At 30.3% G+C, this 27,781-nt stretch overlaps 6 protein-coding genes across 6 annotated transcripts; 5 read left to right on the forward strand and 1 right to left on the reverse strand.

The window, feature by feature from the left end:
• Positions 1-2,181: 2,181 nt before the first annotated feature.
• On the reverse strand, positions 2,182-4,481 carry LOC105646527 (putative L-type lectin-domain containing receptor kinase S.5). The gene has a single exon (XM_089717482.1). It carries the CDS (start codon positions 4,362-4,364, stop codon positions 2,409-2,411), a length of 1,956 nt encoding a protein of 651 aa, XP_089573608.1. The 5' UTR covers positions 4,365-4,481; the 3' UTR covers positions 2,182-2,408.
• A 2,670-nt stretch (positions 4,482-7,151) lies between these two features.
• LOC105646529 (LOB domain-containing protein 23) lies at positions 7,152-8,360 on the forward strand. The gene is made up of 2 exons (XM_012232391.4): positions 7,152-7,427; positions 7,860-8,360. Exons 1-2 carry the CDS (start codon positions 7,275-7,277, stop codon positions 8,052-8,054), a joined length of 348 nt encoding a protein of 115 aa, XP_012087781.1. The 5' UTR covers positions 7,152-7,274; the 3' UTR covers positions 8,055-8,360.
• Positions 8,361-9,138: 778 nt separating this feature from the next.
• LOC105646552 (protein VACUOLELESS GAMETOPHYTES) lies at positions 9,139-10,409 on the forward strand. Its single transcript, XM_012232417.3, has one exon. The coding sequence runs from the start codon at positions 9,310-9,312 to the stop codon at positions 10,225-10,227; it is 918 nt and encodes a 305-aa protein (XP_012087807.2). The 5' UTR covers positions 9,139-9,309; the 3' UTR covers positions 10,228-10,409.
• Positions 10,410-11,159: 750 nt separating this feature from the next.
• LOC105646553 (uncharacterized) lies at positions 11,160-12,716 on the forward strand. The gene is made up of 2 exons (XM_089718187.1): positions 11,160-12,284; positions 12,624-12,716. The coding sequence occupies exons 1-2, from the start codon at positions 11,160-11,162 to the stop codon at positions 12,714-12,716; spliced, it is 1,218 nt and encodes a 405-aa protein (XP_089574313.1).
• Positions 12,717-14,337: 1,621 nt separating this feature from the next.
• On the forward strand, positions 14,338-15,581 carry LOC105646554 (protein VACUOLELESS GAMETOPHYTES). The gene has a single exon (XM_012232420.4). The coding sequence runs from the start codon at positions 14,392-14,394 to the stop codon at positions 15,370-15,372; it is 981 nt and encodes a 326-aa protein (XP_012087810.1). The 5' UTR covers positions 14,338-14,391; the 3' UTR covers positions 15,373-15,581.
• Positions 15,582-23,499: 7,918 nt separating this feature from the next.
• LOC105646530 (uncharacterized) lies at positions 23,500-25,684 on the forward strand. The gene is made up of 4 exons (XM_012232392.3): positions 23,500-24,018; positions 24,182-24,225; positions 24,726-24,796; positions 24,892-25,684. Exons 1-4 carry the CDS (start codon positions 23,806-23,808, stop codon positions 25,518-25,520), a joined length of 957 nt encoding a protein of 318 aa, XP_012087782.1. The 5' UTR covers positions 23,500-23,805; the 3' UTR covers positions 25,521-25,684.
• The last annotated feature ends 2,097 nt before the right edge of the window (positions 25,685-27,781 follow it).

A 27,781-nucleotide genomic window follows, 5' to 3' on the forward strand; every position in this document is an offset into this window, starting at 1 on the left:
TTGAATTTGTCATTTACTTACTGGATGTATGGTGGGCTTCATATGTGTTGACAAGTCTTATTCAAGACGAGTTTCTTTACATTTTGCTCTTCTTTTTATTATATTTTTATTTTCCTTCAAGGCTTAAAATATTGCATTTGTGGGATATGCACAAAATTTTTGTTGACTATTATGATCGATTTCTATAGACAAGATTAATTTATACAAGAAGAAGTCATTAATTAATAATTAGCAATAACTCCCACTAAAAATTCATTATCATTATTTATTCATTATGGAGAGTTCAATAAATGTGCTGATTGGGATGATTTTGGTTATGCCAATAATTTTTAAAATAAATTATACGTATACATTCTAATTTTTTTAATTAAATAATCAAACATCATATAAAAACAACATAATGCTTTATTATAGGAATTAGGAATTAGGTTTTTCAAAAAAAATCTGAAATGAACTAATAAAAATAAAATAAAATAAAATATTCATATGCTTAGCAGTCAGCATGTATGACGTGAAAAAAGAGTTCGTGGCGGGAGAAGAGTGGTGAATTCAGCTTCCACATTGATTATTCAAAAACTTATATTTGTTATTATAAATTGTATTTTAATATTCCACCAGTCAACCAAATTGATATTAATTAAATTAAATTCACATGTTCTTTTCTTTCTTTTTTTCCCACTGTTTTTCTTTGTCTTCTTGTTAGTATTAACAAGGAAACTTCATCACATCTGGGAAGATAAATTAGTAAGGACATTTCTTCTTGATTCAAAGTATAAATATTTTCTGCGAAGATAAATTAATAAGGACATTTCTTGGTGGGTGGCAGTGATTGTTACATCTTCTAATAAACATAATATACAGGGCGAGAAAAAAACAATCGACGAAATTAAAATGAAAATCAAACCATTCTGATTAGATTTGGACATCAGCCTGCTTATAAAAAAAAATGATCGTCATTGTTAGCTAAGACGGTTTAAACTAAATTAATTCTCTTCAATTTTCAATTTGATTTTATAAAAATCAACCGATTAGGTGCAAAACCGGCTTGATTTAGATAAAACCAATTAAACTACTTGAAATAAACTGGTTCAGTTTGAGCCATTTTGGTTTGGAATAGAATCGATCATTTGCTCAACCTTGGTACAAATCCTATTTCACTAAGAATCCTAATAAAAGGAAGCTTTACAAAGGCAAATATTGACAAATCTAGCTTCTTAATCCAAGTCCTAACTATAACTATACAAGGAAGCAAGATTTATAAATTAAGACGTACTAATTTACAAGAGAGCTTAGACTCTAAAGCCTAAATAAGTTGAGGTTAATAAATAAATTTGGGTTGAACTTTAATATTAATAAAATTGATCAATAGAATATGGAATTGAATTCAAGCATTTTAGCTTCTCTATCAAATTGAATTCGAGCATGATGAGAAAAAAATTGGTCAAGTTGGAATAAGAATACCTTGAATTTCTATAGTCAAGTCTAACATCAGTTTTCCGGTTGGCTCTTCGGGTTTCATTCGGTGTCGGTACAATCTAGAAACTGTTGTGGAAAAGTGCAGCAAACCAGAAGAATATTAGTTGGGGTTTCTCAACTTCATTTGACGCAGTAACATATAATTAATACATATTATATAGTCAATTTATATGGAAATGGCCGTTAATAAATTAGTTTGAAGAAGCATATGGACAATTACCTCATTTCTCATGTTCAGAAATCAGATAATTTCTAAGAATTATCTGTATGTTGTCTGTAAAACTACAAACAATTACGAATTGGAGTTAAAAAACATATGAAATGGGCCTAATTGGTTTGGATTATCTTCAAATTACAACCTTAATTATCTCCAATTAATTGGATTTTCAACCATGTACATACAAGCTATATTTGACAAATATTCATGGTTTTCCTTTTTTTAATTTGTTTACTGAAAAAGATTAGGTTAATTTGTTGATTCTTGGTATTTAGATGAAAAGCTATACTCCATTCTTAAAAAAAAAAAAAAAAAAAAGCTATATTCCCCACAAAAAGATAATAAGAATGAATTAATAACATTTAGAATTGATTACTGTATATCTTATAACTGCTGATATTCAATCTTCAGTGGCAGTCGTAAAATGTTTTCTTTTCCTCTTAAAATAAAATAAGAAATATCAAGATTTTCTCAGTTCTCCAAACTAATTATAGAAAAAAATTCAAGAAAATTTAAATTACGGCATTTACATGCATAGAGGGAAACCCCCAGACGATAAATATTACAGTACGCTAAAATCACAATTGAAGTAAAAAAAAAATAATAATAATAATAAAAGAGAAAATAAGGACATTATTTCTATATTATATCCTTACAAAGCGTCCTATAATGTTCTCCTGATAATAATAACAATAATAAAAGAACAGTCACTTAATCATCTTCCATGAATGTCTGAAAATGGAGTGAATTGGCCAAGAGAGATATCCAATTCTTTAAAAGAAGGAGGCAATGGAGGCCACATAAAAACAGGCCTTTCATTAGGCACAGGAGGAGGTAGGGCTTCCCCTTTCAAAACCTGCAAAACAATTTTCATATTAGGCCTCTTGTTTGGATTTGGATGACAACAAGCTAAACCCAGAGTAAGAAAAATCTCCATTTCTCCATCTTCAAAATCTCCCTGCAGTCTTTTATCTGCAGCATCAATTATCCTTCCTTTTTTATGCAAGTCCCATACCCAATTCACTATGTGACCAATATAATCGTCTTGATGGTTCGGACTTCCTGGCTTTCTTCCACATGCAACTTCCAATATAACTACACCGAAGGCATAAACATCTGTTTCCACTGTAAACCTACTGGTGAGTATACTCTCCGGAGCCATATAGCCAGGCGTTCCAGCTACTTCTTTTGTAGTGTGATGAGTTTGATCACTGAGTTTAATTGTTCGAGCAAGTCCAAAATCCCCTAGCTTCGGATTGAATTCTGAATCTAACATTATGTTGCTGGATTTGATGTCGCGATGGAGTATTTTCTCTTCACAGCCATTATGCAAGTAGTCTAATGCCTGCGCTGTCCCTGTTATTACGGACAACCTTGTTTTCCATCCTAGAACATCTGATGCCGACTCATCAAATATGTACTTCTCTAAACTACCATTCGGCAAGTACTCATAGACGAGAAGATATTCACGCCTCTCGTAGCACCAACCGATTAGTTTAACGAGATTTTTATGACGTAGATTACCAATTGTGGTGACTTCAGCTATGAACTCTGTTTTTCCTTGTGTTGATTTCTTTGAAACTTTCTTTACTGCAATTTCTTTATCTTTGATCATTCCCTTATACACTGTCCCAAATCCGCCTTTTCCAAGCTTGTTCTTGGAACTGAAGCCGTTTGTTGCTTTGCTTAATTCTTTCATTTTGAGCTTTCTTGGAGCTGTGGAAGAGCCTTGTATTGCTTCTTCTATGCTTATAGGATAAGCATCTGCATCTGCCAATTTTTCTCTTTCTGATTTTCTTTTCCAGTAAATGAAATATCCAATCCCAAACAATAACAACACTCCAAGGAGTGGAACCAAAATCCAAACCCAAAAAGGCTCGTGTTCATCTCCTTTTTCAGTGCCATTAAACGTCCATGACTTTACACAGTTTAACTGAGTATAATTACTCGTTGAGCCCGAAAATCCCACGAAAATCTTCTCAGGAAGATAGACTGAGAGATCAAGATTCTCAGATAATACTGGCTTTATCACGTTCCCGACGAAAACAGTCAACTCCTTAAGTTGACCATTATATTCAACACGAACATTGTTATCTTTACCGCTGGTGAGATTAAGACCAACTTTAGTTAAGGGGAACTGAACTCGAGAATTGATACTATTAATATCTAAGCCAACATGATTATCATCAAGATCTTCTGGGTAGCTTTTTCTTGTATCAAACTCTATAGCAACTGTTTGGGCTGAAGAGGAACCGTTCATTTCATTTTTAATGATACCAAGCCACTGACCATCATCGCTGATATCATTAACAACAGAATTAGCTGTTAATATAAAAGCTAAGCCCTCTCCTCCTGGATTTGTTTGGCTTTGAATATTAAGTACAAAGGTGGTATTGAAAGATGCATTAAACCCGTTACTCCAAAGTTTGAATGGCTTCTTATATAGGGTTCGCCCTGATCGATGAGTCTTGGGGGCTCCATTAGCATCTGGTGTAACTTGGATTGCACCAAGAAAGATAGTTGAGTTGCTACTCAGAATAAGTTGGTTTCTAGCAGAATCTTCGTCATTGAAATTCGTGAAGTTAAAATTGAAGCAATCAATTTTAGTAATAAGAGCAACCCATAAAAGGGTTGTTAAGGTTAAGGACTTGAACGAAAAAGAAAATTGCATTTCTTGCAAAACCAGAACAAAGTGATCAGAATTGAAAATGGTTTCTGAAAGGAATTTTTGGTAGGTTGTGTATGAGAAGGAGAAGGTGATACGGGTTTAAAATTGTCACAGAACGACAGAAATTTAAAATATGTTAAGGTCAAGTTAATGAGTTTCCTTGCATTTTCTCTTCTTTTTATTTTATTTTTTATTTTCCTTCTAGAATCGGAATATTGCATTTGTGGCAATTGTGACAATATGCAAAAAATTTTTGTTGACCATTAAGATGGATGTCATAGATAAGATTATTTTATACAAGAATAAAAGAATTAATCTTAATTAAAAGCAATAATAACAATCATAGATAGTAATATATTTGCATTAATTAATTAGTTTGTTATCACACTTGCAATTATTTTGAAGTCTTGATTTTTGGTGGCCATTCTTATATTTTGTGCATCATTACATATATAATATCTCATAATTACTAACTGATTAGACTTAATTGTTTAATAAATAACAGTTTAAGAACTGAAAAGGTCTAAATAACAATTGGATATGGGATCTTCTTTTAATTAATTTATTTTCTCATTACATATATAGATCCCTATTAATTACTATTAAGAATCTATTTTTATTTTATTTATTGTTTATTCAAAAACCTATATTCTCAGAAATTTATTTCAATTGCACCAGTCAACGAAAATGACATTAATTATATTGAATTAAATGTGTTTTTTTTTCCTTCTCATTGTTGTACTTTTCTTCTTGTTTGTATTAAAAAGGAAACTTCATTGGGCACATCATTTGACTTGTCAACAGTTAACTCTAGTAGGACAAAAGCAGGAACAGTGAAGAATTGATTTAATTCAAAAAAAATATATATATCTTATCTATATAGATTGTCATGAATTTGAATAATCAAAGTCTTCCCGATTCAGATTACATTTATGTTTATATATATTTGGGTAAATTAGTAATAAGGACATTTTCTTGGTGGGTGGCAGTGATAGCTACATCTGCTAATAAGGTTGTGTTTGGCTTAGTGCTTTTTGTTATTTGGTGCATTTGTTCAATGTTCCTCCTCCGGTATTTGTCAGAGATTCTTTTTTTGACCAAAATATAATGACTCTGAATGGCTAAACCTCAATTTTGCATAATCAGAGTTTGATTAGTTAGAGTTTAGAAAATTATAAAAAATAAAAAATAAAAAACATGCATTTCTGGACAGTAACAACCCTAAATACATAGGTTAATGATAGATAATAATGTAATATAATAAAAATGCATTTTTGGAGAGTAAGTAAAATATATTTAATTAATTTTATTATATTATGTCTCATTATTACTCACTAAACAATTATTACTCACTAAACATAGTCATTCGATTATCTTTTTTTTTAACTCATAACTTTACTTCTCAAAAAAAAAAATCATAACTTTATAATATTAAATTTTTTAATTAAATAATTAATTATTCTTAGTTAACGCAAAGCATTATATGTTACTATTAATAAAGAAAAATTTGATTGAATATTCCTAATAATAATACAATGGAATCAAATTGAGTTGGAGTGTGAAATTGAATTCAAGCATGAAAAATAAGATTTGGTCAAGTTGGGATAGGAATTCCATACCTTGAATATTATAAATGTAAGTCGAATATATTTAATTTGAAAGTCTTGTTTATTTTTGGGTTTCGTCCCTTCTTTTGGTATCTGAAAAAATAAATAAATAAATTTATTTTCAAAGTCTTGTTTATTTGGGTTTTATTCTGTGTCCGTACAATGCAAAACTCGCGGAAGAAAGAAACCAAACCTGAAGCATATTTGCTGCGAAATTTTGCATACAGAGCACACGACGGTATTGTACATTTATAGTCAAATATGGAAATTGGCTGTTAAACGAGAAGGTTCGTAGAGATTAGTGAAAGTCTAATTGGTTTGAAAAATAAGTTCAAATAACTGGGGATTTCAATATAAAATTTTTTATTTTAATATTTTTAATAAATTATTTTATATTTTTAGGTTTAAAAATAATTCTTTTTATAAATATTTACTATCAATATTTATATTTATATTCTTTTCATTATTCTTTTTTTTTTATCATGAAATGTTGGGTAAAAGAAGCAAGCTATCTACTTTCTAATTATATATTTATTGGTCGAGCTAGTGAGATCACATTGAATATGTCATTCTGATATATTATGATGGTGAAAGCTCAGGAAGAATATATAAGTTGAGTATGGTATGGACCATTACATAATTAATTAATCATGTAGCTTTCAATCCACTCGCATCAAAATTTTAAAAATATGAAATTGTCACTTCAAAATAAATAAAATATATATGCTCTAAACCATTTATGATACTTTTTAATAAATTATATTTACAAAATTGTAATTTTATATTTTTCTTTTTCTGATTGAATCGATATATCTATAGGAAACTTATAAATTTTCTTTTAATTTTCTATTGCGAAGCTAAATTTTATAAAATTTCAATTTAATGAATTCAACTTTGTTATTTTTCATGCATAGAAATGAGCTCTGACAAAAAAATTTGTCGTCCATAAAGCACAAGTTGGAGTGAAAATATATATGAAATGGGCTAATTGATTTTGATTATCCCCAAAATACAATCAGTCCAACCTCAATTATCTCCAAGATTTTGATTCAAATTCCAATTTGAGAAACTTTCCTTCTCAAAACTCACTTTTGAAAAAGTAGCCGTTGGAAAATCTAACAGCTACTTAATTTGTTCCAACACAATGTAATCTCTTCTATCTCCTATATTAACATTCTGATCTGTGGTTGTTAAAGATACTGAAAATCTCCATTGGATATTGTTATTTTTTTCTCTCATCAAGAACAAATTAAAAAGAGAGGAATTTATATATATATATTTAGATTTTCAATAGATACTTTTAAGAATGAGTTGTGGTCGTTGTGCTGCCTGCAAGTATTTGAGAAGAAGATGCTCCTTAGATTGCATTTTTTCTCCTTATTTTCCTTCCAATAATCCTCAAAGATTTGCCTATGTTCACAAAATCTACGGTGCCAGCAATGTTGCAAAAATTCTTCAGGTAACCAAAAATGTCAAAAGAATTATAGTTAATTACTTCTAAATATATTAATTAAGTGGTAGTAAAAGATTAATTAGTGAAGCTATATATACTTGACAAATAATTCTTATATGTCTGAGATACTGTCTTCATCTAGTTTTACTCGAATTTTTCCATGTTCAACGAACAAGAGAATTTAAACTTGAAACTTACTCTTTACCATCCTTGAAAGTGAGCAAAAAGATCAATTAATTTAAAATGTAGTAATATAATATAGGTGCTCATAATCTTATATGTGCATAGTGAAATTAGTAGTTTGATCATCTGAGTGTTTGCCTTATAATATTGAAGCCCCGAGTTTTAAATTCTCACTCAAAGTTTTTTTTTTGTTTTCTTGGAAATTTTCTTACATGGTTGAGTGCTTTTTAACTTTTTATTTTTCGGTTGATAAAGCAAGTGCCGGATCATTTACGAGCTTCAGCTGCAGAGTCCTTATATTACGAGGCAAAATACAGAATTGAAGACCCTGTTTATGGCTGTGTTGGAATAATCTCTCTACTGCATCAACAAATTCACATTGCAGAGAATCAACTAGCTAAAACCAAAGCAGAAATTGCAGTCCTTGCTTCTCAAAATTTTACAAAATAAAGCGCAATCTTATACGCTCTGTCTCTCTCCTTCCACTCTACCTTCTTCTACGTTAATTTATATACAATTGTACCAAATGAATAATACAAGAAAATCATGATTTCTGTTGTCTTTTTTTTTTTTTTTTTCTGTTTTGACCATGATATAATATTTTTTTCCCCATTCATATAGTGACTAAATTCTGGCATCTTTTTTTGGGTAAATTGAATGTTCTTGAACAGGAAGAGAATGTCAGGATCTAAAATATAAAACAAATGCTTGCACATCGTGCTACTAATCCAAAGACCAAACTTGCATATTGTTCAATGACTATAATAATTGTCAAAGTTCTGTTCTTGTTCTTTACAGTTTGAAATCCAATTGTCCAACTGCACACCCTACGTTTGTGCACTTAAGACTGCCGCCATTAGTTCAATGAGGTAAGCTTTTTTCCGGAATTTATTTTTTTGTTTTAAAGATAAATTTTGCCACCAAAACACCCTACTTCGGATTGTTTAAGTCTTTTGCAGTCCTTCAATTTAACAGCAGTACAGATAGATGCTTTTAATAGTATATATAAGGAGAAGTTTTGTTAATTACCTCGAAATTAAATTTAAAACCCTCAAATAACCGTACAATAGAAGGGACTGTGACCTGTGAGACTCAAATATAAAGAATTATATAGTAAATAATGAGCAAAAATTAAACTTTCTTCCTGGCAGTGTTGCAGAGAACAAAAGAAGGCAAACGAAAATAGGAAAATTGAGATCTGTACAAGTACCATTGATTATATAAATAACAAATAAAGATATCTAATGCCAGCTAATCTAAAAACAAAAGAAACTGCTGCTAACAATCTACTAACAAACTTAAACTGAGTTGGCAGCTTCTGTTGTGCAATTAGTTAAGGCTGAGTTGGCATTGGCTGAGGTGGAATTTTTGGTACTAGCTTGCGTATTTGAGTCTAACAGGCAACATCTATATGAGGCGAAATCTAGGCAATTTCTTCTGAAAGCAACATTAATTATTATAAAATACTGCCAATTAATCATAAAATAAGATAATCATTGAAATATGCCTAAATACAATTTTCTGATGATGAAAACTCAAAAAATTATTTGAGGTTTACTTCAATTGTGTGAAATCAAGATTTTTATAATCTAGCTTTGTTTTTTCATTTGTCCTTCGCTCCCTCATTCCCTTTAAATCCAAATTTTCTTTCAAATGATCATATCCTGCACCAAGAACTAGAACCAAAGACAGCAAGAAAGTGAACATGGGTAAGATTAGAAATGAAGAAGAAACAGAAGAAGAAGCAAAGCCTATATATATTCATTTCACTCATGAACACCCATTAGAACTAACCATTTCACGCGAAACAAACACTATAACATGTTCAGGTTGCCAGAAGAATATTTCAGCAGGCAAAGAATTTTACACATGCAAAGCTTGCTCTTATTCTCTCCACCGCGTTTGTTACAATATGGCAAGAGTATACCAACACCCAGCAGAATATACTCACGACTTGAATCTTCTGCTCTTGCCATTGTTTAATTGCAAAGCCTGTGGATTTCAAGGTTCAGGTTTCTGCTACAATTGCAGAGTCTGCTCTTGCAATTATCATACCTTTTGCTTAAAAATGCCACTGCAAGAATTTTGTGCTTCACATCAACATCTATTAAAACTTGAGTTCTCTTGTCCATATGAAGACATCAAAGGTTTTCGCTGCGATGTGTGTGGAAACCCTGGTTTTGATCATTGGCTTTATAGATGTAATGATTGTGAATTTGACGTTCACATTAATTGTGTCTATACACCTATAAATCTGAAAAATTTAACCTCCGAAGGTAGCGCTCCACCAGTCGAGACCAGGACAAGTTATGTTAATCTTAGTCCTTCAGCTCCGTATCCAGACTTTTCAAACACAAAAGGTGAGACAGAGACTAGCACCTTTTATGCTAATCCTAGCCCTCCAGCTCCGCACTCAAACCTTTCAAACACAGGAAGTTATGTTTTAAGTTCAGGGAATCCTAATCTACTAGGCTCCAATGGTGGTGAAGAAGCCTTGGGGACCGGAATAGCTGGACTTCTGGCAACAAGAGTTTTTTCTGGGATTGGAGAGGGGATAGGACAGGAGATTGTTCAGGGAATTTTTAATGGCCTTGGTGATGTTGGGTCCAGCACTTCAGATTAGACCTCTTGGAATTAATAATGTTGATTTTCTGATACATCGGAAATTCTTGAAAAAACGTTTAAATTTTATGTATTTATATAGGTGTTGTTTCAGTTTATTGTATCAGAATTAAGTTAAGTTTTCAGTTTTTCGCATGCAATTGATTTGTTAGTTTTGAGAAATGAATGAAATATAGTGATATTCCCAAAGCTATCCTTAGTTTACTTGTGATGTTAAAAAGTAATATTTCCTATCTGAATCAGATTTTAAGCCCAAATGTTGTGAATATTTGATCTGGAAAAGTATATTCCTCTCTAGGAACCAAGCTCTCTCTATGTCTCGAAAAATAACCCTACTGGAAAATTCCAGAGCATTGTATAGCGAAATCCCACACTGAAAATTTTTCATATTATTTATATACTAGTTCTAATGTTCTAAAGCTCCATTGAAAAGTGTGGATCGAAAAACAATAGAAAAATGAATAATTAGAAAAGGAAAACAATATAAAACCTGTGTATACCGCAAGTTGATGGGATATATATTTATGTATACTGTTTTTCAGAAAAGAGGGCGACCAAAATTTGGATGACAGTAAAAATCAGAGTATTCTCTAATTACCATGCTAGACTAAATTGACAAATTTTCTTCCTTGTCCTCATTTTCCAATGCAAATAATGGGATGCATATATCCATGCCGGCAGTGCAACCCAGAATTGTCCAAGCCAATCTTTCTGTCTTGATTTTGAATGCCTCTCAAAATTTAGCCCTTTTTTGTTATTAAATACTATTTCTGATACGGCAAAGAATCAATGACCAATTCTTGTAGTAACGGACATCTCAAGAATTGGACAGTATATTGAAAATTATTTTAATTGTTAAAACATATATAATTGTTAATTAGTGCCATATGAGTAATCTTTAAAGTTCCCTATAACAAGAATGTGTAAGAAGAGATGGATCTAGAAGAGGAGAAACAAACTCTTCACCATTTTAGTCATCAACACCCATTAGAAAGTAGTATCTGTCCATCTCCTACTGGAAAAGTTACCTGCAATGGATGCAATCTTGCAATATTTTCCGGTAAGGACTACTATGACTGTAAAACTTGCTCATTTTCGCTGCACCGGGTGTGTTCAAGCATGCCTAGAAAAACTAGACACGCTTCACATCCAAATCACTATCTAACCTTATTAGTTTCACTTCCATCTAGTACCTGTAAATGTATGGCTTGCGGAGAAAATGTCTCTGGCTTTTACTATAATTGTGCTGAGTGTAGCGTTTACTATCATATCCTATGCTCGGCCTTACCCCTGTCCGTTGCAATCTTATCCCATCCTCACACACTCAAAATAGAATTTGTACCTCCATATGCTTTTTCTTGTGACTTGTGTGATAAACCAAGTTCTTTAGGGTGGTTGTATAGATGTAGATTTTGCGAATTTGATGCCCATATTTCTTGTGCTATTTCTAACCAAAGAACTAAACATGTTCCATTAGCTAATACTTTAACTAGGCAAATTATATACTCGTCTGCTTCGATAATGGAGATGAATAGATTAATTGATTATGGAGTTGAGAGTAATGAGCTAATGCAATTAGTAGTACAAGGAGTTACAAACCATCAAGATGGAAATGGCCGTCAAGAAGTTGCCGGCACTGCATTGACCGGATGGAATGAGAGACTTCGAAGCCCTCGAAAGAAAATTGAGAATGGAAATGTACACATGTCTAGTAATTTAGCAAGTATAGATCAATCGACTCCGGTTTCTGAAGAGTTGAGTACTATTGCAAGTTATCAATTCAGTGACATGTGTTTTTCAATAGATTTGATGAAGTCCAGTTCAAGTCAAGATCAGAAAAGTCAAGCAAAGGAGGACATTGAAAAAGTTGTTCCTGAAACTGAAGAAAAGATTCCAGGGAAATTCCAAGAACAACGTAATAAGCCAGTTTTCAATCCCCTCTACAAGGCTCCAGAGAATTGGCTTAATGAAGTATCATTGCTTGCAGATGAGAAATTAGGGCAAAATCATGAGAATATGAAACTGCAGGTTAAAGATCAGAGTATCAAATCGAATTCGGTAAGTTCATTAATCAAATTTGTAGTTTTAACAATTATGAGGATTGACTTAATTAATAAATAGATTTCGCATTATATCTCTTGATCATTAATTCTTGATGTTAGAAAAAAAAGGCAATCCATCTCATGATATCAAATTTTATTAACATTGTGATTAAAAACATCTAACCTATCAACTAGATTGTTATGGAGAATTCAATTTTAAAACACAGAAAGTTGTTCAAACACACACACACACACACATATATATATATAACAAAATTCAAAATAGATTTCCAATTATTCAAAACTTAATCGAATTTTGAGCTGGCAATTTTAATCTCATACACAATCCTTTTCTTCCATGCAGGCACGTTGGCGGAAGCTTATTAGTTGTTGCTATCATTCAAGGTATCAGCAATGTTCTAAAAGCTTCAAGAATGGAGGTCTATGAAAATTGCTGCTAATTATTGATGAGGATTAATTTGAAGTTCAATTTGGATCAGAATAGTATTTCGCAATTAGCTACTTTTATTTATACTTTAAACTCATATTTGTATACAATCCATAAGATATATATGCCAGAAATTTAATATATCTTATCAAGATTAGTATAATAATCAGTGAAATCTTGTTATTCCATGTCAAATAAAAATAAAGTTGATTGCACATTAAAGCATAGCTCAGTGGTAAGTGCATATACTATCTGGTAAAAGATCAAGATTTGAATCTCCTCTCTATCAAAATATTCAAAAAAAAAAAAAAAGTTGATTGCACAAACTGTGGATATAGAGATTTTTTTGTGTACAATATTGTGAATGCTTGTGTAATGTAATCTCTAAAAATATTTCAAATAATCCTTCTAAATAATGCGTGCAGCACAACTTTTTAAATATGATTTTTAATGGTAAATTTACTTAGTGGTACTAGCTATTAAATATGAATTTTAAGTTGGCCACTAAAATAAAAATGCACGAAAATTTAGACGCAATCTTATTTAAAAAAACAAAGAGTTTAAATAGTCCAAAAAGGACTGTATGAAGAAATTTAGACTCTATTTGTTTCCATAAAATAATTTGCAGGAAAATATTTTTTATAAATTTTCATTGATTGGGGCGCTCAGAAAAATAAGTCAACAGAAAATATATTTCTTGGTCAAAGAAAAATTAGGTTATTTTTTAAGGAAAACAACTTTCCATTTTTTAAAGAGTAAAACATTTTCCAAATATTGATAAATCTTATAAATTTATATTTTTTAATTTATTAATCATCATAGTCACTACCACCAGTCACCATTTAACACCAACCACCACCACCTGCTACCACTACCGGCCACCACTACTGACCACCAGTAGCTTTCATAATTTATATATATATATATATTGCATTCTTTTCATATTTAATAATAAAATTTTTAAATTATAAAATTTCTATTATTATTAATATTTTTTATGGTCTTATGAGATAAAAACTTTAATATTTTTAACTAATTTTTAATATTACAACTAAATAACTGAAAATAAATCATTTGAAAAATATTTTTCAAGGAACTACAAGGTATTTTATGGAAATAAAGGAAACCTTAAATTTATTTGCTATTATATAAAGATCTTACATTTATTTGCTAGTTATATAAATCTTTCGATTATAAGAGAGAAATTTTAGTAGATTATATTTACCGTATCATCCAAATAGGAGCCTGCGATTGGTTACAACTTACAACAATTTAATCATACAACAAACATTATCTTAATTTTAAATCGATGTTGACATCTGATAGTATATAATTGCAAGCTCGAAAATAACAAGAATTGGATTATTGGGGACGGCAAGATTCAATTTTTATATACAGATGTGGTGGAGAATTTAAGATTTTTTTTAACAAGGCAAGGCAAATCATATATATATGACAAAGAAAACGCTAATAGACCAAAAAGAACATCATCTTGTAGAAAAAGATACTATCTTCCAAGAAATGTTTTCACATCTTGCTTAATAATTTGATATTAACATACCCTAGCTAGCAGCTGCTTGTATTTGTATTATCTCTTAACTTCATCTGCATACAAATAAAGGCCAAATTAAACAACTTTCATTTACACTTGGTACTGATAATCTGATAGCCAAAAATGGGCAGGCTAGATATTGATCCAACTCTCCAACATTTCAGCCACCCACATACCCTAAAACTACAAAATTTCCCTTCCCAAATCCCAAACAAACCTATTTGTTCATCTTGTAAACTTGCAATCTCTGGATGGACATACAATTGCAATTCTTGCAATTATTACCTTCACAAAGTCTGTGCTCAGATGCCAATAATCAAAAAACACGAGATAGACCCAAATCACACACTTACCCTAATTTCAACACCAGCCTATCCTCAAGGTGCTTTCAAGTGTAATGCTTGCGGGCGCCATGACACTGGTTTTTCTTACCATTGTAAAGATTGTGAGCTTGATTTGCATACCCTGTGTGCTCATATGCCTTCTTCTATCAATATTAATCATCATCTTCATAATCACACTCTTTCGCTTATTTTTTCGCCTGTTTATTCAAAAAAAGTGTTTCAATGCGATATTTGTAGAGGCTTTGGCTCAAATCATTGGCTTTATCGCTGCAATTCTTGTAGTTTTGATGCTCATTTAAACTGCGCTATTGCCAATACCCAAAATCAAAAGCAAGACCAACCTGCAGCTCCTGCAAGTCATCAGTATAAAAGTAAGATTCGTCGTCTTCCATTGGCATCATCTGTAGTAGGATCACCAAGTAGATCTCCTTTACCCCTTACAAGCCATCACTATACGAGGATGATTCATCGTCATCCACCATCGCCATCATCATTTACAGTAGGATCGTCAAGTAGGTCTCCATTACCAGTTTATGATCAAATAGGTGGTGGGGATTATTATTATACAGCAGCAGGTATGCCTGTTCTTGTTGGTTCTCCTCCATACGTGCAGCCTCCAAGAACATATAATATCATGAATGACAATAATCATAATAAAAATTTGACGGAGATTGTAATGAAAGGTGTTGTTGATGGTTTTGCACAGCAAGCAGGACAGATTTTGCTGGGAAGTATATTGGGAGGTTTCTCATTCACTTGATATCAACCAATCAAATATATGGTTAAAGATTTTATTTTTATCATGATTTCTTGTGTATATTGAGATCAAAATCTGCAGAATCCTAATAAAATTATATGAAGTATACGTATCGGGTTGAATCAAACATCTTGAATTTACTACTACTTAATACTTTTAATTTTATCGATTTGCTTGGACAATGCGATGCATCCAAAGTGTAAAAATGTATGAAAAAAAATATGTGTAATCGATGATAGCAATGTACATGTTGAGTTGATGTATATATTTAAAAATATTATTATCGATATTTGCTCTAGTGGAAGTAAACCCGTGTATTGATAATTAAGAAAGAAAAACTATCATTCTTACCACTTAGACTAAGCAAGTTAAATCAAAAATATATTTTAATATTTAACACTAGTGAATATAGATAAAAAAATCTTTATTGATCAGCTCACAATCTTTCAGAGTAAATAAAATTTATCAGATTATATAGCCTGTTAAAGGGATACGAGTTTGAATAACTAGTGATTAATGAAAATGGTGATATAACTTCAAATTTAGAGGAAGATTCCTTAGATTCTATGCTTATAAAGATAATACATTCAAAACATATTTTTTTTTTTTTTTTCCAAAGAGAATCCATTCCAGTCAAGTTGCATCCAAAATGAAACTCAATAGTCAATACAAAGAACAAATTAAATTAAAGAATCCAATGAGAATAAAAAGAAAAATATTCTTTAAAAGAAAATAAAAGTTACTGAAAAGAAGATTGAACCTTACTATTAAACCAACCATATATTTTGTTGAGCATTAGGCATTACATGATTTCTTTTTATATATATAACCCTTCAAACTTACCATGCATGTTATTTATACTTGATTAGTATATAATTAAAAATAAATAAAACATTAGAAGCAGAAAGGTTGAATTGTTGCATGATTAAGGACAAATGTTAGGCAGGAGACAACATCCTTTTGAGTCAGATTCAATAACCAAATTGAAATCAACAATCCATTTAAGATATATATATATACAGTGAAAGAGAAAAATAAAGCTTTATGGACCCCTCTACTTTGTAGGAGTCCTTGTGGTCAACAAGACACATGAAATGAAAGCTTCCAATTTCAGCAGAGTCTCAAAGACATTGTAGCAACCCTTATCTTTCATAATTCTCGCTTCTTACAAGCTCAAATCTAAGAATTCTTCAAAAAAATTCATTAAATTTCAAATATCATTATTTCTTCTTTGGAAAACGATGTTTAATAATTTTTTATAATTGACCGTTGTAAGGGATTTATTATTATTATTATTATTATATAACTGATCATATAACAATAAAATTAATATTTGACTATAAAAAAAATGATATGTTGGTTAAACCTTTTTTTTATTTATTGGAGATCTTTATGTCTGAAATAACATTGCGGGCTACACAACAGAAAATAGCCCTCCCCTTAATTTACCAAATTGATAACAACAATCGTGGTCGAGAGAACTCAAACTTGAAACCTCCCATTCCTTACAGAAGTGAGATTAGGGCTGTGCATGGTTTTTGGGGGATTCGAACCGAAACATGGAATTGCCGAACTGAACCGAAATTGAAAAAGAACCATTTTTAAGATCCGGAATCAGAACCAAAAGAATTTACGTCTCAATTCTAGTTCTGTTTCTTACTAAGAATCTAACTGAAACTAAACTAGAACTACACCAGACCCGAACCGAACCAAAACTGAACTGAAGAACCAATTAATAAATATATAATTTTAATTTTTGGATATATTATTTAATTGAAAACTTTAGAAAATTTGTTATTTAATATTTATTATATTTAAATTAAAATTGTATTACTATTTACTAATAAATATTAAGATGGTATAAGACTCTAACCGTAATTGATTGAAGTACACTGTATTAGTTATTAATTAGCAATTTTGATATTTAGGAAGAAAGCTTAAATTTAACTCAATTTTCAATTCAGTAAATTTAACTCAATTTTCAATTTAGACATGCATTTTTCCCTATATAACTTTATATATATATGTATAATTGTGTAGATGTATTATATATATATATATATATATATATATATATATATATAAGCAATTAATTATATAAATATATTAATATTCTAATAGTATTTTAATTATAGCTTGTTAGTCATAGTTTTAGTTTGTATTATTATCATAATTCTATAATTACAACTATTTCTAAAACTAATAATATTTTAATACTTTATAATTTATACTTATAATATTTCTAAAACATGTGTACTTTGTATCATATCTAATGTTGTTATAACAATTAATTCAAATAATATAATAATTATTTTCTTTGTAATAACTAATGATTAATAGTATTATTGTTAATTATATATAATTTTAACTTTATGTTATTATTATAATTATTATAGATAAATTTTTTTAATTATCACTGCAATTTTAGTTTAATATTATAATCCTTTTAATTTAAAAAAAAAATATGGTACCAATATATTTTTTAATGGGGGAACTGGAACTGGAACCATAATCGATGAATCAAAACCGAAGAACCGATTCAAAATCAGACAGAATTATGGTTTAGTTCTGATTCTAGTTCTTAAGTCATTTGGTTCTAGTTCTGATTCCAAATCTAATAAGAACAGAATTATGGTTCTAGTTTCAATTTATATCAAGAACTGAAACTACAACTTTAAAAAAGATTAACTAGACTACCATCTGATTGGTGGGTAACCTTTAATTTGTTAAGTTAGGTCACATTGTTCTTTAAAAAAAAAAAAAAAATGGGGTTAGGCCATATATCAAAATATTCAATAATTTAAAAAAATAAATAAAATAGTTAAATTTTCAAAGGTCATTCTTGTGATATATTTGTTTATTGGTCAGTGAATTCATGGTAGGAGACTTTGTTTGAAATATAATCTCTTCCAATTAAATTGTTTCCCATTGGGCCCATGAGTATGACTAGCATTTCCTAGTTTGAAATAGGCCATTGAAGTGGATTCATGCACATGCAGCACTCAATTTTTACACCTCCTTTCTTTTATCTTCCACCTCTCTAGTACTTACCTCAATCTCCACAATTTACCCAATTATTTTTACATATGTTTTTAAAAATAGAATTATAGATTCTATTTATGAAAATAAGTAAATTTTCATTTAAATGAACAAATTAAAATTTCTATTTGATGAATAGTGTCTTAACCTATTTGTAAGGTGAGATTACCTGAGGAGTGGACACTATATTTCAATTTACTAATTTAAATCTCCCTGTCGAATATACCCAAAAAAAGATAAATCAATTTAATTTAGTGTCTAATCTAATGATGAACTTAGACCATTTTATAGTTCTAATTCAATAAATTGGAGGTTGAACTCTAAACCGATTATTCAACAGCTTTAAGGTTTTTTTTTATTATTATTTTGCCATTCGATAGTACATAAAATGAATTTTTTTATACTCTTCACTATCGGCAGCAGTACAATCTATTACAAATCCCATTAAAGACAATAAAATCCACTGAAGAAAAGAAATTCAAAATTGAAATTAATTGTTATAATGTCAAGAATTGAACATGGGAGAAGTCTCAGGGCATCACCCCTACCACTAAGACAGGGGATCATTTGCCTTTAAGGTTTTGAATTGGTACCAACACTAATTCTTATCAATCATGATCTTGATTCCAGTTGGATTTTTTTTTATACTTTTCTATGATTTTTTTTTTCTAATTTAGAGAAGTTTGAATCCCAAAACTTTTATGAAGACATTAAACTGAAATATAAATCAATGTTTTCCAATTTAAATCTATTGAAGATAGAAATTCTCGAGTCAATTCTAATTATTAAGCTCATAGCTCTGGATATTTATTTCAAAAAAATTATAGTCTCAAACCCAAAAATAGCATTATTCTATTTTTTTAACTAGAAGATATATATTGTAATGGCTTAAAATAAATAAAGCTGTGATAATTTTTGACAAAAAATAAAAAATTAGTAGATGAAGTTAAATGATGAATAAATTTCCAAGTGAAAAAAGCTGTTTCAAATAGTGTAGCTTTTAAGTCAAAAATTGTTACCTATTACTTTTGGTTAATTCAAACAAAATCAAGTTTTTAAGTGATATATATTAAATTAAAACAAATAAAAAATTAAAATTTAATTATATTAAATTATTAATCAGTATCATCATTTGCGCTTAATAATCTAAAATATTGTGCTTTATTAACAAAATTTGGCTTAATAATATCTGTACAACTACTTGCTTGTGAGTTGAATGAATCCATATTAGAGTCCTTGGAAAAAACCCAAAAAATAAAAATAAAAATAAAAATAAATAAATAAATACACACCCTCAGTCAGTCTCTCTCTCTCTCTCTCTCAAGCCCATTGGATTAAGCCTAGTAACCAGGGCCAGAATTTGGGCTAGCTTGCTCGTATAACTTTGGTCCAATTATATGCTTAACCTATTTCAGATGAAAAAATAAGGGGGAAAAACATATGCACGTGAAAAACGTGTGCCAACAGACAACCAACGTAGGGATGGAAGCAGTGCGGATATTTTAGATACCTACCTCGCTCTGATCCGTTTTAAAAAAATATGAGTAGTTATAAGTGGGTTTAGGATGAGTACAAATAGTGAAATTATTATCCGTAATGGATATAAGTAGGGTACGGGTATAGGTCTTTGGATATCTGTTACCTGTTACCCGCCATTAGGTACTCATGGATATCCCAATCATTATAGTAAAAATTATATTTTAAATAAGCTCGAATTTAGATAGTTTGAGTACCCTACCCGTATAAAAATACTTTAAACAGGTCTTAGACGAGTACAAATAGTAAAAATTTAAATGGATTTAGATGGGTAGATGTACTTAAATGGATTTTTAAACGGATTTAAATAGTAAAAATTTAAATGGATATGGGTACCACTAGCTTAAATTTCGCAGATACCCACCCCACTTCCATCCTTAAATCTACAACATGGGCCGAGCCAACTCACGCACCATTTGAGCTTGGCTTGAAAAAAGTTCAAAAAAATTTAGCTCGAGTCGAGTTCGAGTTCGAGCTCGAACTTGAGCTAATTAACTCATTTGCTAAACGAGTTGAGCTCGTGCCTAATGATGTTTAGCTTGAAAGCTCATCGAGCTTTTATATATACATATATGTAATATTTATTGTAAACTTACTCGAGTCTCAAACCTTAAGTCGAGTCCGAATTCAAAATTTTTCGAGTCGAACTCGAGCCTAAAATTTTCAGACTTGTTGATTTTCGAGTTGAGCTAAATCTTATCAAGCTGAGCTTCGAGTCTGACAAATTGGAACTCGGCTCAACTCATTTACATCGATTTAGAACTATAAAATTTTCAAACTCTCACCATTAAAAATTTAGATATATTCTAATAAATTGCTGCGGGTATGAATTAATAAATTATATATATATATAAAAACATTAACATTTAATTATTTGAATCAAGGAGTGATCTCCTAATAGTCTCATGAGTTAACTATAAAGCACTCTTACCATGAATAATAAATGAATCGAGTTTTTATATACGAATTACTTTAAATACGACATAAAAAAATTTTGATTTCACATTTAAAACTATAAATAAGTGGCTTTGATTTCACATTTCATTAATCACAAAAATTGTGAAGCCCAACTCAACACAAGATTGTCAAACCTGAAAATTTTATTCTATTGACATGTTTCCGTTTATTTTTATTTTTTATTTATTTATTTGTGTAAAACAAATAATTTTTCAATTAAACGTTCTTATTAACAGTAATAAATGACAAATTTTTCTATTAATGAACACCAATTGTTCCAATTTAATTAAAATCTTTAAGCATTAATTTCACTTTTCTTGTTTAATTTTTCAATTAATTGGTGCGGATCCAACTCAAAGCTTCATACATTATCAACCCTAAACCTCATATTAATTAATGAAAATATAAATTCAAAATTTATTTTGTAAAATTTTCTTTTTAGATGACACTATTCTGTATATATATATATTTTTTTTTGTGAGATTTCTGATCTATCACTTACCACGTAAATCTTATTATTCTTGGCTTTTTAGTAATTACTGATCGATAAGTACTTGACAAAATTTTTGTTTTTCTCCCCCTCGAAATAACTTACATTTTATCCCTCAAAAATTAGAAAAAAATAAATAAATACATTTTGCCTCTAAAATTTAAAATTATATTTTACTCTAAAAACTTTACTTGTCCTATGTTCAAATTAGGGATTAAAGCTGAATAAGTACTTATAAATTTTCAACTATCTATAACAAAATATTTTAGAATTTTACTATTAGTATCCGTCTTAAACTCATTTAAGAGCCCTTTTCATTTAGCTATTCATGATTCATACCAAATGATAGTTGTTAATAATCATTATTTAAAAGTGAAATGACCATTAAAGCTTTATATATTGTGATGTATAATGTACATCCTCCTAATTTTTACTGTAAATATATATTTTTTAACATGTTATATAAATAAAAAATGCTAATTAAATTTTTTGAAATAATATTAAAATAAATTTATTTTTCTAATAAACTGTAAATAAAATGATAAAAAATATTAATCTAAAAAAAATGCTGTTAGTAATTATTTTTATAATTACATATTAGGATTACAAATATAATATAAATACCAATTATGATTGATTTGCCTAGATCGAGTCCACAGCTTCACCCATAGACGAAAACCAATAAAAATATGAATTTTTGTTGAAACGATGATATTTCTGACCATATACTAAAAAAAAATAAAAATTAAAAGTAATTTTAAAGATATTTATTTTATTGGGTTGGTTCATGAATGGGATCAAGGATATAGTTTAAATAAGTATAATCCATACAAAATACCTACTAGTTGTTACGAAAAAATTCCAAATTGTAGTTGATGAATTATCAACTAGAGCCACTTTTAATTCTGTAATATTTTCTTGACCGGAACTTCTATAAGCTATCAACTGCTAATTAAAATTTTTACAAACACCTATAATTTTAGTTATTAGATATGAATCAGCTATCATTTGCATGAATGAATTGAATCCGACATCCTCCAAATAGATATGTACGAATCTGTTAATAATTTTATCTTTTCTCCATTCCAAAATTGTTTAAAAGTACGATTAGCATATCTATAAATTTTAAATCCCCTTTAAACTATTTAAACTACTCTTTTAATAGTAATAAATAATAATGTAAAGGTGTTTATAAGTACCCACAATTGAATCTATGATAGGTCATGGATAACAAATATTCAATGATTAAATTCATATCTTATTTTCCATCACCATCAGTGATTTCATTTAATTGTATTCATTTTAAATTCATTTATAATTATTTTTAACTAAAAATATTAAAAAATAAGATGAGCGGGAGTGAGAACTTAGAACATGTTTACTTAGTTCTGTTTTTTATTTTTTATTTTCTTAAAAAATAAAAAATAAAAATGGAGTATCAAAAAAAATTATATTTTAATTCAAAAACTTCAAAAACATTATCCATAATTTTCTTTTTTTAGTTAAAAGAAATAAAATGTTATAAAATTAATTTAAAATTTTTATTATTGATTATTTGTAATAATAAAATCAAATTTATTATTTTTTCAAAGATTTTCTTAAAACAAATGATATAATTAAAACATAATATAAAATTAAAATAGTAAAAATATTTTGTAGAAAAAAATTATAAGGAAGAGTAGACGGTAGAGTGTAGAGCCAGTCACACAGTTAAAAAAAGATTTCCACACAGTTATTATTAGGGGTAAAAAAAAAATTTAAATGGATAATGAAGGATTACAAACACACACACAAAATGTATAAGCATCTGGGTCGTTGTTGAGAGTTGAGAGAAGGAGGTTGTGGGGATGGGACCCACTCCACTCTCTCTCCTTCTAAAAAGTAGAAACGATAAAACTACCCACTCCCATCATTTTGTATTCTCTTCTCTCTCTTCCACCCTGTCACTCCTCGTCCGTACCCTGTCTCCTTCTTCTCCTTGATTCTCTTTTCTCTCTCACCTGCTACCCATTCAGCCAGTTTCTCCCCACACGTGCTCCTCCGCACGTGCATACCCTCCTTCCCCCCCTCCCCTTCTCCTTGTCTAACAGTAGTATTCTTATTCCCTTCCCCTCCTTTCTTTGGTGCAACAAATAAAAGTTAGAGAGAGAGAAGAAAATTAAAAATAAAAACACACAAAAGACTTATTAAAGGATAAACATTTTTCTTGGTCTTAGTGTTATTATAGTAGTAGTAGTGTTTGTGTTTTTACACTCTTTCTCTCTTTCTTTCTCTCTCTCTCTCTCTCTCTCTCAAGGATCATTTCACTTCTCGATTGCTGTTTTTTAAATCTTTCTTCTTTTCTTTATTCTTTATTTTCCGATCATCAAATCTTTGCCTGAGAACCTACAAATCTATTCTTGATTCTTGCACCGATGAGGATCAGAAAAAGAAAGGTACCGTTTCCTCTTTCTTCTCTTTCTCCGGTACCTCTCTCAGATCCCAACTTGCGCCGGTCACCGGTGGTGCAACTTCAACTAGAAGATGACACAGCTGCTTACTTTAATCCTTCCTCGTCTAATCCACCGATCGGAGATGGAAACAACCCCTACCAAGAGGAAGTCAAGAAGGAGGCAAAAGATTCGCCGGTTAGTGAAATAATTTCTTGATTTTTAAAGAATAATTAGTTGCACTTGTGCTTAGTGTGACGTAGGGAGACGTTTTTGTTGGATTTAGAGTTGCATTAACCATAAAGTTATCTAATTGAGTGGATCTTTCAATTTGTTGTGATTCTTGAAATTGTTGTTGCAGAAAGATGAGGGAGGAAGAGATGGTGAAACAAGTAATTATACCAGGTAAGAAAGAAAGAAAGAAAGAATAAAGTTAAAATCTATCTTCTTCTTTTCTTTCATGAAATCTTGTAGTAAAAAACAAGCCAAAAAGTGAAAATTAATAATTTTACCAGCAAAGAAAAAATCAATACAGTTAGTGGAAAATACTGTTTTTAATTTTAATTAGGTGTTCTTTAATCATCTTTATGAGTGTTAGCTATACAACACCATGCCTTGCAGTCCCATATAACAATTCAATTTTAGTAATTCTTTTATATTTTTATTTTTTTAGCTCTCTATCTATTTTTTGGCTACCTAATAAGAGATGCTCATGCGGTGCATGTTAGCATGGTATGCTGGTCCCCATACATAATATACGCATCTTGCTCTCTTTCTCTCTATATATATTGTATATGTATACTTGCACTCTCGCGTCATTTTCTTTGCTTGCATTCTTTTTCTTGTCAGTATGATTTGATCTATGTTGTTGTGAATCTTTAATTCTGGGTCTGGTTTGTTTTTAGGAGAGGAAGTTTATTTAATGCAGAAACAGAAACAGAAATGGTGTTTCAAGAATCAAATTCTTCTCATCAAGGTAGACAAATTCTGTGTTAGAAATTGAATGTTTAGAGTAATCCCATAAAAATATCAGTGTTCTTTATTGCTGTTCTTGCTGCACTGTGTATATAGATGGGAGATGGTGTGAGGGAGAGAAAGCATTTCCATTAAAGAAGAGAAGGGGGAACTTGGAAAGATCGAAGCAAGAAGAAGAAACAAAAGAAAAGAAAATGAAGACAAAAATGAACAAGAAATGCCAGCTTCAACACAACAGTGACAATAATAATAATAATCAAGAAATAGAAGAAGAGAAGGAAATCAAAGAGAGTAATACTAGTACTAGCAAAAAGAAGGTTAGAGGTGGTGCACTTATGGAGGGGTCTCGCTGTAGTCGTGTCAATGGAAGAGGATGGAGATGTTGTCAACAAACTCTTGTTGGATACTCTCTCTGCGAACACCATTTGGGTAAAGGAAGACTAAGAAGTATGACTAGTGTTCGCAACCGATCCATGGCCAGCAGCGCAGCGAAGAAGGCAAGTTCGTGTGCTTTATCTCCATTGCCACCACAAGAGGATAAAGAACGAAAAGATATGGTAGAGCTAGATGGTGAAGATAAAGGAAATGATGATAAAAAGCCATTGACGATCTCCAAGAAGAAGATGAAGCTTGGCGTAGTCAAAGCTCGGTCAATAAGCAGTTTGTTAGGCCAAGCAAATAATAATAATAATAATGCAATTGCAATGGTAGATAATAATGAGTAGTATCATTTCATGTTCTTGTTTGAAAGAAAGTGATGAAGGGTTAGACTTAATTATGTAGTGCAACTATTTTTAAGTCCTTCAATGTGTTTGAGATTCTTTATCAAGAAACGGATAGATTCTTGATAAAGTGTATTTCTTATATAATTTTGTTCTCATTTTTCGTAGTCCTTTCGTATAGTGCTTTTTATGGGCGATGGTTAGAATATTAATTAGTACTATCAGTTAAACGAGCTGTAGATATGAGATAATTCTTGGTTTAATGCCAGATTATCTGGCTTAATTAAATTAAATAGTTAGATATAAATATGTGGGGAAGCACCCAATAGACAATGGTTAATGACTTAATGTGTGTCTTTTGTCCAAGGTGAACAAGACTAGTGATTCAGAAGACCCAGGTGCCTGCATCCGTACTCTATATTTTATTGATTAGTTAATTAAAAATAAATAAAAAAATTATTTACAGAAAAAAAAAAAAGGAAGATCATTTGTCTATAACACAGAAGTATTTGGAACCTTTTCTTATGAAAAAGAAAAGAATTAACTTATGTAATAATTGAATAATGAATACACAACTTAAAATCTTGTTAGATGTTAGACCGAAAGATTTCATATTGACATAAAACTAAATAGAACATGACTTTAAGCCTCTTACTGAATCAAAAAAATAGAAGAGCATAACTGGTAAATGGTTTTCAGCTCTCACTGCTCATTCACTTAAGCTTTTGAATGTTCTAAAATGGTATCAGAATTAGCTCCACATTCCCTAATTTGTGTTCTAATCCACCATCTCAATAACCAAGTTTAATAATTAATGTGTGTCGAAGAGTGTTTAAAGATTCTTTTCATCTTCAAAGAAAGTTGATACAAATCTTCGAACTCATCACCCATTAGCTTAAGCTTTTGGGTTTGAATATGGGTGTAACTAATTGTAGTTTTTATTTTTTATCACCATTTATGCTTTGAGTGACCTCTTTATTATAGTTTGGTTCCTTACTTCAGACCACTAGTTAGGGCTTGGGAATTTCTTGTTTTCATCTTGCAGAATGCAATTTTTGTTATGTAAATCGGAAAGCAAGTGGATAGATGATTTCACATCACACTTTCAGCAGAGAACATGATCAAATTTTTGCTTCATAATAAAAGATTAAGAGCTTAAATTCGATATTTTTTTATATTTTAATAAAAATTATGTTATCATTTGGGCACTATATATATATATATATATATATATAGAGAGAGAGAGAGAGAGAGAGAGAGAGAGAGAGAGAGAGAGAGAGAGAGAGTTGGGTTGGGACATCTCACATCCATTTCTATATCAGAGAGAAATTTCTGCATGCAGACTGCTGTATGTTTTACACTCATGCAATGCATAAGTCCAAGAGAGCAACATAGTATTGACTATTGACTAATAGAACCAAAGTCTTTGCTATATATTTCAATTGATTGATTAAAAAAATATTTTTAAATACTAATATTTATTTAAAACTTCAAAATAACTATACAGCGACAACAATTAATTAAACCCTAATTCCAAATTAATTTAGATCATCTGTATAAATTATTTATTTTCATTCAGCTTTAGTCATAACTAAGTCCGTATTAATGTGAAGAAAAAATGAATTTTTCATGTGATTCTAGATTTATGTCTTTTCATTTTAATACTCTCCACCATTAATGTATTATATTTACACATGATTTTTCTTGATTGAAAAAAAACATATATTTTCACATATTATAATCACAATAATTAATCCAAATTTTGTTGAAAGATAAGATGGAAAGACTTATTATAAGAAAGAAGAGCTAGCTTTGAATGAAAAAGGGAAAAACAATCCTAAAGAAAACGAAAAATGCTTCTATAGTGGAAGTAATGATATGTGGAATATTCAACTCTGAAAGGCACTTAAAGAAGGGAGAAGGGCCCTCAGCCCTCAATCCTTCCCCAAAAACAAGAGGTCCTTTGAAGAGGAAGGGCCCTTCAATTCCCTTCCCACAAACTACACACATTACACGCTCAACCTCTTGGTGGATAATTCCTTTCCTTTCCTTTCCTTACCCAGAGACAGACGTGGGTGGGGTACCCTGCTGCTACTACATACACACATATATATATTACCTAGCTACCCTGGTGCTGGTGCATGCAAAACTTTTTAGCTGGCTGCTTCTAAACAATATTGACTTCTTCTTTTATACTCGTATCCCATTTTCTTTACTTTATTAACAAGAGTTTAAAAGTTCTTTTATCGCTTTCAGAGTATGCA

The sequence above is a fragment of the Jatropha curcas genome, chromosome 2 (genome assembly GCF_041381405.1).
Source record: "Jatropha curcas cultivar XTBG-Jc1 chromosome 2, XTBG_Jcur_1.0, whole genome shotgun sequence".
Taxonomy (NCBI): domain Eukaryota; kingdom Viridiplantae; phylum Streptophyta; class Magnoliopsida; order Malpighiales; family Euphorbiaceae; genus Jatropha; species Jatropha curcas.

Coding starts and splice junctions, on each gene's coding strand:
- LOC105646530 (XM_012232392.3), top strand. CDS start 23,806: ATGAGGATCAGAAAAAGAAAGGTACCGTTTCCTCTTTCTTCTCTTTCT. Junction 24,019..24,181: donor AGGAGGCAAAAGATTCGCCG/GTTAGTGAAATA, acceptor TTGTTGTTGCAG/AAAGATGAGGGAGGAAGAGA. Junction 24,797..24,891: donor ATCAAATTCTTCTCATCAAG/GTAGACAAATTC, acceptor CTGTGTATATAG/ATGGGAGATGGTGTGAGGGA.
- LOC105646529 (XM_012232391.4), top strand. CDS start 7,275: ATGAGTTGTGGTCGTTGTGCTGCCTGCAAGTATTTGAGAAGAAGATGC. Junction 7,428..7,859: donor ATGTTGCAAAAATTCTTCAG/GTAACCAAAAAT, acceptor CGGTTGATAAAG/CAAGTGCCGGATCATTTACG.
- LOC105646527 (XM_089717482.1), bottom strand. CDS start 4,364: ATGCAATTTTCTTTTTCGTTCAAGTCCTTAACCTTAACAACCCTTTTA.
- LOC105646552 (XM_012232417.3), top strand. CDS start 9,310: ATGGGTAAGATTAGAAATGAAGAAGAAACAGAAGAAGAAGCAAAGCCT.
- LOC105646554 (XM_012232420.4), top strand. CDS start 14,392: ATGGGCAGGCTAGATATTGATCCAACTCTCCAACATTTCAGCCACCCA.
- LOC105646553 (XM_089718187.1), top strand. CDS start 11,160: ATGGATCTAGAAGAGGAGAAACAAACTCTTCACCATTTTAGTCATCAA. Junction 12,285..12,623: donor AGAGTATCAAATCGAATTCG/GTAAGTTCATTA, acceptor CAATCCTTTTCT/TCCATGCAGGCACGTTGGCG.